At 44.9% G+C, this 12898-nt stretch overlaps 1 protein-coding gene across 1 annotated transcript in view; it reads left to right on the top strand.

Annotated features, from left to right (window-relative positions):
• The window catches only part of slc1a5 (solute carrier family 1 member 5), a 30543-nt gene extending 18369 nt beyond the window's left edge, over positions 1 to 12174 (top strand). Inside the window, exons 3-8 of the mRNA XM_048618132.1 lie at positions 348 to 437; positions 876 to 1042; positions 7299 to 7532; positions 9133 to 9327; positions 11642 to 11776; positions 12038 to 12174. Of these exons, the coding sequence (XP_048474089.1) occupies positions 348 to 437; positions 876 to 1042; positions 7299 to 7532; positions 9133 to 9327; positions 11642 to 11776; positions 12038 to 12074 (858 nt within the window). The 3' untranslated portion in view covers positions 12075 to 12174. The remainder of the gene's footprint in view (positions 1 to 347; positions 438 to 875; positions 1043 to 7298; positions 7533 to 9132; positions 9328 to 11641; positions 11777 to 12037) is intronic.
• The last annotated feature ends 724 nt before the right edge of the window (positions 12175 to 12898 follow it).

A 12898-nucleotide genomic window follows, 5' to 3' on the forward strand; every position in this document is an offset into this window, starting at 1 on the left:
AGAGAGAGATGGATTTGGGTGGAATTTGGGGCAGAGAGAGAGAGAGAGAGATGGATTTGGGTGGAATTTGGGGCAGAGAGAGAGATGGATCTAGGTGGAAATTGGGGAAAAGGAGAGATGTGTTTTGATTGAATAAGTAGTGAGTGAATGCGTTGGACATCGGATGCGTCTTGGGTGATTACATAAGCCAGTTCTCGACTGTCTGAACTGAATCAATCCACAGCATCATTGGGTAGAATCTTTTCTTTCTGAATAGGAGGTTGTCCTTCTGAAGGAGACTGTTGTATAGTTTGTGCAGCTTTATTTGTGTGTGAGTGACTCATGTATGAATGGTATTTTCTCCACAGTACGCTACAACTTACCAGGTCATCACAAGATCTGAGAATGTCACTGATGAGTTTGGAAATGTTACAGGCAACGTGACTAAACTGTTAAAGGTAAGTGGAAAAGAGAGGACAAATTAGGACAAAACCAAACTGATCTTCGGCACATTGCTAAAATAAAACAAAGAACTGTGAATCCCGGAAATCTGAAACAGAAACAGAATTCCTGGACAAACTCAGTAGGTCTGGCAGCATTTGTGGAGAGAAAACAAAAGTTAACATTTTGAGTCAGAACCTTCTGAGGAAGGATCATTTGACCCAAAACGTTAACTCTGTTTCTCTCTTGACAGATGCTGCAAGATCTGCTGAGATCCTCCAGCACTTTCTGTTTTGTTTCAGCACATTGCTGTTTGTGGGATCTTGCTATGTGTGAATTACCTGTTGACAATGACACAAAAATACTTCAATTGGTTGTAAAGTGCTTTAGCAAGTCCTGAAATATAAGGTCTAATCTTCCTTTTCCTTGTTTTCACTGTTTCTGTTTCCCTCCAGATTCCCAAAGGAAGCAGTGCAGATGCTATGAACATCCTGGGGCTGGTTGTCTTCGCCATTGTCTTTGGGATCGCTCTGCGGAAACTGGGACCAGAGGGGGAGAACCTTATCCATTTCTTCAACTCCTTTAATGAGGCCACCATGGTCCTGGTCTCGTGGATCATGTGGTAAGTGGGTCACCGGTCTCAGTTTCATCACGTGCCCACATGCTGCAGCGCTTTGAGACTGATATTTGTATTACAACTCCCTCAAATGATGCTGTTATCTTGGCCAGTTGTGACTTTGTGGGGACAAGTTCTATAGTGCATCTTGTAGATGGTACACGCTGCTGCTACTGAGCATCAGTGGTGGAAGGAGTGGGATGTTTATGGATGTGGTGCCAATCGAATGGGGGCTGCTTTGTCCTGGATGGTGTCGAGCTTCTTGAGTGTTGTTGGAGCTGCCCCCATCCAGGGGCAAGTGGGGAGTATTCCATCGCACTCCTGACCTGTGCCTTGTAGATGGTGGATAGGCTTAGGGAGTTAAAAGGTGGATTACTTGCCACAATATTCCTAGCCTCTGACCTGCTCATCTAGCTACTGAGTTAATGTGGCCAGTCCAGGTGAGTTTCTGGCCAATGATAACCCCCAGGATGTTGATAGTGGGGGCTTCAGTGACGGTAACACCATTTAATGTCAAGGGGCGGTGGTTAGATTGTCTCTTATTGGTGATGGTCAAAGCCTGGCATTTGTGTGGCTCAAATGTTCCTTGCCACATGTCAGCCCAAGCCTGGATATTGTCCAAATCTTGTTGCATGTGAACATGGACTGCTTCAGTATCTGAGGAGTCACGAATGGTGCTGAACATTGTGCAATCGTCGGCGAACATTCCCACTTCTGACCTTATGATGGAGGGAAGGTCATAGACCATAGAATCCCTACAGTGTGGAAGCAGGCCATTCGGCCCACCGAGTCACACCAACCATCTGAATAGTGTTCCACCCAAACCCACCGCCCCACTCTAATGCTGTAACCCTGCATTTTCCATGGCTATTCCACCTAGCTTACACATCCCTGGACACTATGGACAATTTAACATGGTCAATCCACTTAGTCATTGATGAATCAGCTGAAGATGGTTGGGCCTAGGATACTCCCCTGAGAAACTCCAAAAGATGTCCTGGAGCTGAGATGACTGACATCCAACAACCACAACCATCTTCCCATGTGTCAGGTATGACGCTAACCAGCAGACATTTTGTCCTCTGGCTCCCATTGATTCCAGTTTTGCTGGGGTGTCTTCCTTTTCAGTGAAAGCCTAAAGAAAGCCAGTTTATTTTCCTTCACCTGTAAGCTGTGGCCTTTTCACCAGTATCTTTGAGACTTTGCACTTAATGTTGCAATCACCCTGTGCATCCTGAGAAGAAGTGTAAAGAACCTGGAAAAGAGAGTGATAAGAACAGAAAATCCCAGCAAGCGAAAGGATCATCTTGGTGAACCCTGTGTGGACTGGGGCAATTGAAATGCTGCCCCTGGTTTTTTTACCCCTCCACCCATAACACCAATGTGTCTGTGTGTGCATGTGCGTGTGTGTGTCTGTGTGTGCATGTGTGTGTGTCTGTGCTGTGTGTGTCTGTGCGTGTGCGTGTGTGTGTGTGCGAGAGAGAGAGAGAGAGTGTCTTGGTGTGTGTGTGTGTGTGTGTGCGCGAGTGTGTGTGTGTGTGCGAGAGAGAGAGAGTGTCTTTGTGTGTGTGTGTGTGTGTGTAAGTAATTCTACAACACTCTAGTCTTTGAGTTAGAAAGTTACAAGTCAAATGCAAACACAGAATCTCTGCAGCCAATTTCTGCCCCCTTGGGTGGATATAAACAGTCCTATATCAGAGCAGCAGTTCTGGTCAATATTCATTCCTCAATTAACTGATTTGCTAGTTAATTTCTCAGCGTGTTTGTGACACTTTATGACCGTCATGTTTAATATTTTACAACAGTGTCTACACTTCAAGAGTACCTCATAAGTTGTAAAAACCATTTTGGATACCTTGTGGACATGAACTACTTACATAAATGCAGGTCTTTCATTTTTGATTAGGTCTTATACTGTGTGCTGTTCAGGTAGAATGGAAATATTCACTGAAATATTATAAATTAGCAACACTTATGATCTTCTTAAGAAATGGTGTTGCCCTCCCAGCTCTGTGCCAACCAATTGGATCTCTATGTGAGCAGTCCACCCCTACAACATGCTGCTCAGTCTTCCATCACATTCACATTTGTCATTTTGACAGACCTGGGACTTTCAAATACTTGTGTGCCATCCAAGTTAAGTAGTATCAAGGTTTGATGAAGGTTTGACCAGAAGGGAAGGACTTTGTATAATATTTGTTGGTAAATGAGCTGTTTTTTGTTTTCATTTCTTGGCGAAAAAAAAACATTGATGTCTTTTCCCTGATATCATGGGCCAAGTTTTAGTTTAAAATGTGACCAATAGGTGTTTCTGATATTTATGGCTTTGTCCAGGAATATAATCATGTATACTCTCAGGGCAGTTACTGCCTTGTTAAAACAGTTGTCAAGTCCATCACTTCATATGGGCTGGAGTCACATGTAGACTGGGGAAGAGTAGCAAGTTAGACCAAAAGACACGGGAGCAGAAGTAAGCCATTCAGCCCATCGAGTCTGCTCTGCTATTCGATGAGATCATGGCTGATCTGATAATCGTCAACCACGCTTTCCTGCCTGTTTTCCCCATATCCCTTGATTCCCCTTACTGATTAAAAATGTGTGTATCTCACCCTTAAACCCTCACCAATCACAGCCTTAAAGATCCAGCCTGTGCAGTAGAGAATTCCACAGATTCCCTGCTGTCTGGCAGACGACGTTCCTCCTTATCTCTGTGTTAATTGAGTGACCCCTGACTCTGAGCTGATGCCCTCTGGTCCTACAAGGGGAAGCAACCTTTCTGCATCTACCCTGTCAAATCCCAACACTGGGTTTTAAACCTTGTTGTTCTAAATTCTTCTGAAGAACGACAGTTAAACAGTTTTAATGTCAATGTGACAACCTTGTCGTGCTCATTATTTTCTGGTGCCTGTCAGATTTTTAGGTTTTTTGCAAGTCTCCCTGACAGCCTGCTGTAGTAGTGATAGCAAACTCTGGGTTGCCAGCATGGAGTGGAAGCCTACACTGTTCCTTGCCCTTTCACTGTGGAAAAACTCTGTTTGAAGGCAGAACAATCTGAATGCAAGAATTGCTCAAAAATTGGAAACATCAAAGTTAGGAGCTGGAGTAGGCAAATCGGCCCTTTCATCATGCTCCGCCATTCATAGAGTCACAGAAATGTACAGCACGGAAACAGAGCCTTCAGTCCAACTCGTCCATGCCGACCAGATACCCTAAATTAATGTAGTCTCATTTGGCCCAAATCCCTCTAAACCCTTCCTATTCATGTACCCATCCAGATGCCTTTTAAATGTTGTAATTGTACCAGCCTCCACCACTTCCTCTGGCAGCTCATTCCATACACGCACCACATTCTGTGTGAAAAAAATCACCCCTTAGGTCCCTTTTGCATCTTTCCTCTCTCACCCTAAACCTATGCCCTCTCGTTTTGGACTCCCCCTCCCCTGGAAAAAAGACCTTGACTATTCTCCCTATCCTCATGATTTTATAAACCTCTATAAGGTCACCCCTCAGCCTCCGACACTCCAGGGAAAATAGTCCCAGCCTATTCAGCCTCTCCCTATAGCTCAAACCCTCCACCCCTGACAACTTCATTGTAAATCTTTTCTGAAACCTTTCTAGTTTCACAACATCCTTCCTATAGTGGGGAGACCAGGTTAATTCAATATGATCATGATTGATCATCCAACTCAATCCCCTGTTCCCATTTTTGCCCCATACTTGTTGATCTCTTTAGCCCTAAGAACTATATCTTACTTCTTCTTGAAAACTTTCTGTGGCAGAGAATTCCACAGGCTCCCCACTCTCTGGGTGAAGACATTTCTCCTCAACTCGATGCTACCCTGTATCCTTAGTCTGTACAGCCTGGTTCTGGACCCCCTGGTCACAGGAAGATCCTTCCCTACATTTCCCTTGTCTGATCCTGTTAGAATTTTATAGGTTTCTGTGAGATCTTCTCCCTCACCCAATTCTTCTAAATTTCAGTGAATATGACCTGAACCAGCCCAGTCTTTCCTCATATGTCAGTCCTGCCATTCCCAGGAATCAGGAACAGTTCTGAGGAAGGGTCACCAGACCCGAAACCTTAACCCTGACTTTTTTTTTCTTCACAGATGCTGCCAGACTTGCTGAACTTTTCCAGCAACTTCTGTTTTTGTTCCTGATTTACAGCATCCGCAGTTCTTTTGGTTTTTATTCCCAGGAATCAATCTGGGAAATCTTTGTTGCACTCCTTTTATCAGATAAGAAGACCAAAATTGTTCACAATATTCCAAGTGTGGTCTCACCAAGACCCCTGTACAATTGTAGCAAGACGTCCCAGCTCATGTACTCAAAATCCTTTTGCTATTAACGTATAATTTGCATTCTTCACTGCCTGCTGCACCTGCATGCTTAATTTCAGCAACAAGTTATACCTAAACAGAGAATGCATGTCAGAAATGGTTTTAATGAAGTGCCCTCAGATCTTATCTTTATAACTGGGAAAGAAAATGTGGCTGAGAGAAGTTCAGAACAATGCAGCTGTGAACAGAGCCACATTGCTAACTTTGCAATAAGAATTCAACAGAAAACATGTAAGCTGAGCAAGAATGAGATAGAGCACTGGTTAAGGATATCTGTTCACTGAAACATTTAAATAAGGAGTTGTACTGTGTTGTAAATAATCTTTTATGAAATTTGCAACACTGGAACAAGTCATTCTGATCACAGAAGCCTGTGCCAATATTTCAGTTCTGCGTGAGTCTGCTGCTATTCTCTGTTCATCTCACTCTATCAACCTTCCTTTCGTTTCTACCCTATGTACCTCCCTGAAATGCATCTATTCTGTTTGCCTCAACCACCCTCTGTCATGATGTGGAGGTGCCGGTGTTGGACTGGGGTGGATAAAGTCAGAAGTCACATGACACCAGGTTGTAGTCCAACAGGTTTATTTGAAATCACAAGCTTTTGGAGCGCTGCTCCTTCATCAGGTGAGATCATTTCACCTGACAAAGGAGCAGTGCTATGAAAGCTTGTGATTTCAAATAAACCTGTTGGACTACAACCTGGTACTGCCTGACTTCTGACCCTGTGTGATGGTAGGTTCCCCATTTCCATTGCTGTCTGTATAAAGAAAATGCTCTCAATTTGTCTTTATCTGTGACTATCCTGTTTAGGCCCATATCTTGAGACAGAAATAATTGTAAGTAACGATGGGTTAAATAGCATGAATTTATAAGTTAAGGCATTGCAACAGGTAGACTGGCCAATTTCCACAATTGTTTGTTGTCAATTATTTTAGTTGTCTTTTAACCTAACCATTTTTCTTATTGCAGTGCCTCTTTGATCAGTCTTAAGGTTAATGCTTTGAAACAAGAGTTAGTTAAGGGATATATTATCCTCTTGCATTTTTTAATGAGAATGATAAGGCCCAGTGAAAACACAATGGGCCAAATGGCCTCCTCCTGCCCTGTAACAATTTTGTGCAATGTTGAAACTTTTTAAGTCTCTCCTCTTTCATAAGATGCATATGTTGCTGATAAAGTCAGTATTTGTTGCCCGTCCCTAATTGCCCTGTCATCTAAGTGGCTTGCTGAGCCACATTAGGAGGCAGATAAGAGTTGACTACGTTGTAAAGTGGAATGGATTTCATCTAGGCCAGGCTGGGTAAGGATGGCAGATTCCCTTCCCTAAAGGGCGTTAGTGAACTAATTGGGCTTTTGCAACTATCAACTATAGTTTCATGAATTTTCTTGAATTTAGTTATTGATTGGATTTAAATTCCACCATCTCCGGGATTTGAAACCATGTCCCTAGATCGTTAGGCTAGGCCTTTGGATTACTGACTCAATGACCTCACCACTATGGCACTGCCAATGACTAGGTTGGAAGGCAGTCTTCTGTGCATACACATCTGAATGCACCCCCCACCCCCCACCCCAGTCATATGGGTGGCATGGTGGCTCAGTGGTTAGCACTGCTGTTTCACAGCAGCAGGGACCCAGGTTCAATTCCACCCTCGGGTGACTGTCTGTGTGGAGTTTGCACATTCTCCCTGTGTCTGCGTGGGTTGCTTCCGGTTTCCTCCCACAGTCTAAAGATGTATAGGTTAGGTGGATTGGCTATGCGTACTGCAGACTTACAGGGATAGGGTAGGAAGGTGGGTCTGGGTGGGATACACTTCGGACGATCAATGTGGAGTCGATGGGCTGAATGGCTGCTTCCACACTGTAGGGATTCTATGATTCAGACACTATTTTATTAACGAACGCTGTTCTCCTACCAGGTATGCTCCTTTTGGTATCATGTTCCTGGTTGCTGGAAAAATCGTGGAGATGAAAGATGTCCGCATGCTTTTTACCAGCCTCGGGAAGTATATCTGCTGCTGCATAGTGGGGCACCTCATTCATGGCTTGGTCGTGCTGCCCATCATCTACTTTGCCTTCACTCGTAAAAATCCTTACAGCTTCCTGTGGGGAATCTTCACAGCTCTGGCCACAGCCTTTGGAACTTCATCCAGGTAGGCCGGGGAATTATGTGGAGCCATTGCTTGAGACTTCGCCTGTGTTTGTCAGGGTCTAGGGATGCCTTTTTGTGCTTAAAGTGCTTTTTTGGCGAGCTGTAGTTATTTAGCACACAGAAGAGTCACTGGCCCTGAAACGTTAACTCTGCTTTCTCTCCACAGGTGCTGCCAGACCTGCTGAGTTTTTCCAGCAATTTGTTTTTGTTTGTTATTGAGCATGTATCCATGTTGTGTTGCATGAAGTAGAGTAGATACACAAGCAAAATGTGATGATTGTAGTGATTGTAACAAGGTCAGCCAGGTGGGCCTTATAGAATATCAATTCCCTGATTGGGGCTGTTAATCTGGTCTAGTCAGGGAGTCCTGGCTGACAGATATAAACAGGAGTGTCAGGGGTCATGTTCACTCTGAGAGCTGGCTCTGAGGGAGCTGGATCAGTGTCAAGGACTCTCCATGTGCAAATAAAGGGTGATGGGATACCAGCCTCTGTGGAGTTATTTCAATAACAGCTAGAAAATCTGTGTTTGTTAATCGTGTTTGTTGAGGAATACATATTGGGCCCAGCTCTGTTTTTGAATGCTGTCATAGGATCTTTTGTCTTTACTTGAGGGGCTGCTTTGGGGATGTGTAAACCAAAATCTTATTCTCAGATCTCTGGAGTGGGCTTGAACACACTAGCTTCTGATTTGCAAGTATAATCCAACATGGGGAGGCGATGGCCTAGTGGTATTTTCACTGGACTGTTAGTCCAGAGACCCAGGGGACCCAGGTTTGAATCCTGCATTGGCAAATAGCAGAATAAAGAAAACCTGGAAATGAAAATCTAATGATGACCATGAACCTATTTGTCGATTGTCAGGAAAAACCCATCTGGTTCACTAATGCCCTTTTAGGGAATCTGCCATCCTTACCCAGTTTGGCCTACATGTGGCTCCAGACCCACAGCAATGTGGTTGACTCTTAACTGGACTTTGGATAATTAGGGATGGACAATGAATGCTAGTCTAGCCACTGACACTCCTATCCCACAAATGAGTTTTTTTAAAAAAAACACAGCCATGGTAATGTGAAACTTGAGGGTTCAGAAAAGATTTACAAGGATGTGCCAGGGTTGGAGGGTTTAAGCTATAGGGAGAGGCTGAATAGGCTGGGGCTTTTTTTCCCTTGAGCATCTGAGGCTGAGAGGTGACCTTATAGAGGTGACTAGAGGACATAGGGTTACAGTGAGAGGGGAAAGATCTAAAGGGACCTGAAGGGCAACTTTTTCACACAGAGGGTGGTGCGTGTATGGAACGAGCTGCCAGAGGAAGTGGTGGAGGCTGGTACAATTACAACATTAAAAAGGCATCTGGATGGGTATATGAATAGGAAGGGTTTAGCGGGATATGGGCCTAATGCTGGCAAATGGGACTAGATTAATTTAGGATACCAGGTTATCATGGACGAGTTGGACCAAAAGGTCTGTTTCCGTGCTGTGTATCTCTATGACTCAAGATTGGATTTGCCTTAACTGCATTTTTCATGCCATGTTGTCTTTTTCATCTGTTCACTCATTGTTTTTCATTGTCTCTCTCTTTCCACCCCCCCTCCCCCACAGTTCTGCCACACTACCCCTCATGATGAAATGTGTGGAGGAGAGTAACGGTGTCAGTAAGCAAATCAGCCGCTTTATTCTGCCTATCGGTGCCACAGTGAACATGGATGGTGCTGCCCTCTTCCAGTGTGTCGCTGCTGTGTTCATTGCCCAGCTCAACAATGTCTCGCTCAACTTTGTCCAGGTCATCACGATATTGTGAGTACCAGCCTTGTTCACTGAACCACAACACAAAGCGGCAAACTGCCTGAAAGGGCCGATTCATTAAAAAGGGACTTGTGTAAAATACTTGAAAGCCAGAATTTGAGGAATGTGCAATGGTGCCGGGTTTAATTGAAGGCACTCTTTCGAAGATCATTACAGAAGTCCATAACATGTAGGAGCAGAAGCAGGCCATTCAACCCGTTGAATCTGCTCCACCATCCAATAAGATCGTAGCTGATCTCAGAATCTTCAACTCCACTTTCCGGCCTTTGCCCCATTACCCTTGATTCCCTTCCTGATTAAAAATCTGTCTATCTCAGCTTTGATCTTACTTAATAACCCAGCCTCGACGGCCTTCTGGGTAAAGAATTCTACAGCCTCACTACCCTCTGAGAAAAGAAATTCCTCTTTATTTCTGTCTTAAATACATGACCCCTTATTCTGAGATTATGCCCTCTGGTCCTGGACCCTCCCACAAGGGGAAATGACGTCTCCACATCTACCTTGTCAAGTCCCCTCAGAATCCTGTGTGTCTCAATAAGGTCGCCTCTCATTCTCATTGTCAATGAGTACAAGCCCAAACCATTCACCCTCTCCTCGTGAGACAGTTCTTCCATACCCAGGATCAGCCCAGTGAACCTGCTGTGCACATCTTCCAATGTCAGTATATCTTTCCTGAGCGAAGGGGACCAAAACTGCTCACGGCAATCCAGGTACCTTTTCCCATCTCCAATTTTAGGCTCTTGTGCATCTGCTATTTTAATCGCTTACCCTTGAGTTGCCTGGCTCCAAAACACTGGAATTCTACCTCCCCCCTCAGAGAACCCTTCTAATAACCTACCTCACTGACTGACTGAACTTCTGATCATGTTCCTGTGAGGTATGTTAACTCCTCATTAAGGGTGCTATATAAATGCAAGCTCTTGTTGAGGCAAGAGGTGCATGTGGAATTGTTTAAGAGGCACCAGATGGCAGTAAGTGGAATGAAAAACTTGCATTCCTATAGCACCATTTACTACCTTAGAGTACCCAATAAATATTTATTTAGTGATCGATAACCATTTATAGTAGTCAGCCAGGCCTTGGTGTCAATGTCCACACCTCATGTCATTATTTCATTTGTATTTTTTTTTAAACTTATCGACACTTCCAGCAGATCTCCTGGGATGAGTATCTCCTGTCCTGTCTGTACAAGGCCTTCCCAGGAGTACTCTGTGTAAAGATGAATAGGCCTATCAGACCGTAAGGCTGCCCCCTCATTAGACAGAGAGAGATGACTGGTGGTGGTTTAACCTGAGGGTCACCACATCTCAGGCGAGGGCAGAGGTTGAGAAGGAGAGTCCTTCATAGTAACCTCACCCGGTGCTGGAATTAGACACACGCTGTTGGTATCACACTGTGTATTGCAAACAAGCTGTCCAGCCAACTGAACTAACCAGCTCCCTACTCTTTATACAATTTCTATCGCTGCCCCACTACCACTCAGGTACAGGAACTGGATAGAAATGGGCCAGGCTTATTGACCATTAACCATTGGCAGTTGAAGGTGATGATGCCTTTTGAAAACACTGTTCTGGAGATACCAGACTCCCTCTGTCATCAAATGAGAAGTTGAGGGCTGGCAGGCTGTTCACCTCTGGTGTGCATCACACCACAGCCTCATACCATCCTGCACATGTGCATGTGTTCTCTCTGGCCCCCTTGATAGAATTGTCGGGGTGCAGCAACAGACCAGTCAACACAGACTTGTAACCGAGGTGCTCTGATCCTCTAAAGTTGGCCTCACCCCCTGCTGAACTCAGGCAGGGTTGGGGATTGCAAAAGAAATTCAGTTTACTGCTGAAAAAAATTGCACATTTTATCAAGTTTTTATCATGTTTGTGTTCATCAGGACCATTTGCAAGAAGACCAATTCTAGGGGAAAACCACATACATACAGCATGAGAACAGAGTACTGATTGTTTGGCAAGTAACTTTGACAGAGGTATTACCATGGAGAATGCACCTGATTGATAGTTAACTGCCAGAAAAGATTGGCTTTATTGATATTGTACTATCCTAAAACTGGCTCACCAGTGACATCTAGATGGAAATCTGCTATCCTTGTACAAACTGGGCCTATATTTGACTCCAAGATGACTTCAGGCACTTAACTGCACTTTGAAATGGCCACTTGGATACATTAAAGAAGGTGGCTCAACCATTTCCTACCCAGATTGGGGATGTGCATCTGGTTTGGGACTGAAGGTCACCGGTTCTCCAGTCTCGCCGTACCCTCGTCCTAACTGAGCTGCTCCTTCTTTTCCAGAGTGACGGCCACTGCCTCGAGTGTTGGCGCTGCTGGCATCCCTGCAGGAGGTATCCTGACGCTTGCCATCATCCTGGAAGCTGTGGGGCTGCCCACGAAAGAAATATCACTGGTGCTCGCTGTTGATTGGCTGGTGTAAGTAGCCTTTTTGTTCTCAAACCTGGCACGGGGTGGCAAGCTCAGTGTTTGCTGCCCTTGACAAGGTGGTGGTGAGCTGCCACCTTGAGCCTCTGTGGTGTAGGGCCTCCCATGGTGTTGTTAAGGATGGAGTCCCAGGATTTTGACCCAGCGACACTGAAGGAACGGTGATATATTTCCAAGTCGGGATGGTGAGTGGCTCAGAGGGGAACTCGCAGGGGGTGGTATTCCCATGTACCTACTGCCCTTATCCTTCAGGATGGTGGAGGTCATGGGATTGGAAGGCGTTGTTTAAAGGAGCCTTGACAAACGTCTGCAGTGCATCTTGTCGGTGGTGGAGGGAGTGGATGTCGAAGGTGGTGAAATGGGTTCCAGTCAAGCTGACTGCTTTGTACTAGGTGTTGTCGAGCTTCTCAAGTGTCGCAGCTGCACTCCTCCAGATAAGTGTAGTCTATTCTATCACAATCCTGGCTTTTAGACAGACTTTGGGGAATCACGAGGTGAGCTACTCGCTGCAGGATTCCCAGCTTCTGACCTGCTCTTGTAGCCGCGGTATTTCTACAGCTGCACTGCCAGTCAGCCTAGGAAAATGGTGTATTAGTTATGTGCTTGAATGCTATTTTCATATGAAATTATAAACCCTAATGCTTCACAATCTGGCAAGAGTCGCCTGATACACAGCGGCACTGAGAACTCTTGCTTCTCTCTCTCTATCTCTGCCTTCGGGCCTTGTATGCACACAGAGGAAGCAGTAACAAGATTGGTAGGAGGAAGACATCAACCTGTTTCCCCACTGATGGACGTTATTCAGTAACCCAGCACTCTCTAGGCTCCAAAGTGCGCATTAAGCAAATATTCAGGCTTAGCTATGATGCCCGCTAGAGTCAAATAACTGGCCAACGCCCACCTACTTCTCCTGAGGGTCGCTGGTCCCCATTGAAAACTGGGGCTTAATGTGAAGTTCTACACTTTTTGGTGTGATAAACAGAAAGGAAGAGTATTATTGAAATGGTAGTATGTTGGTAAGTGTGGTCGTGCAAAGGGATGTGGGTGTCCTTGTATAACCCAGTTAATGAAAATATGACGTGGAGGTTGGACTGGGATGGACAAAGTCGCAAG

Source organism: Rhincodon typus, chromosome 39 (assembly GCF_021869965.1).
Source record: "Rhincodon typus isolate 14 chromosome 39, sRhiTyp1.1, whole genome shotgun sequence".
Lineage (NCBI taxonomy): Eukaryota > Metazoa > Chordata > Chondrichthyes > Orectolobiformes > Rhincodontidae > Rhincodon > Rhincodon typus.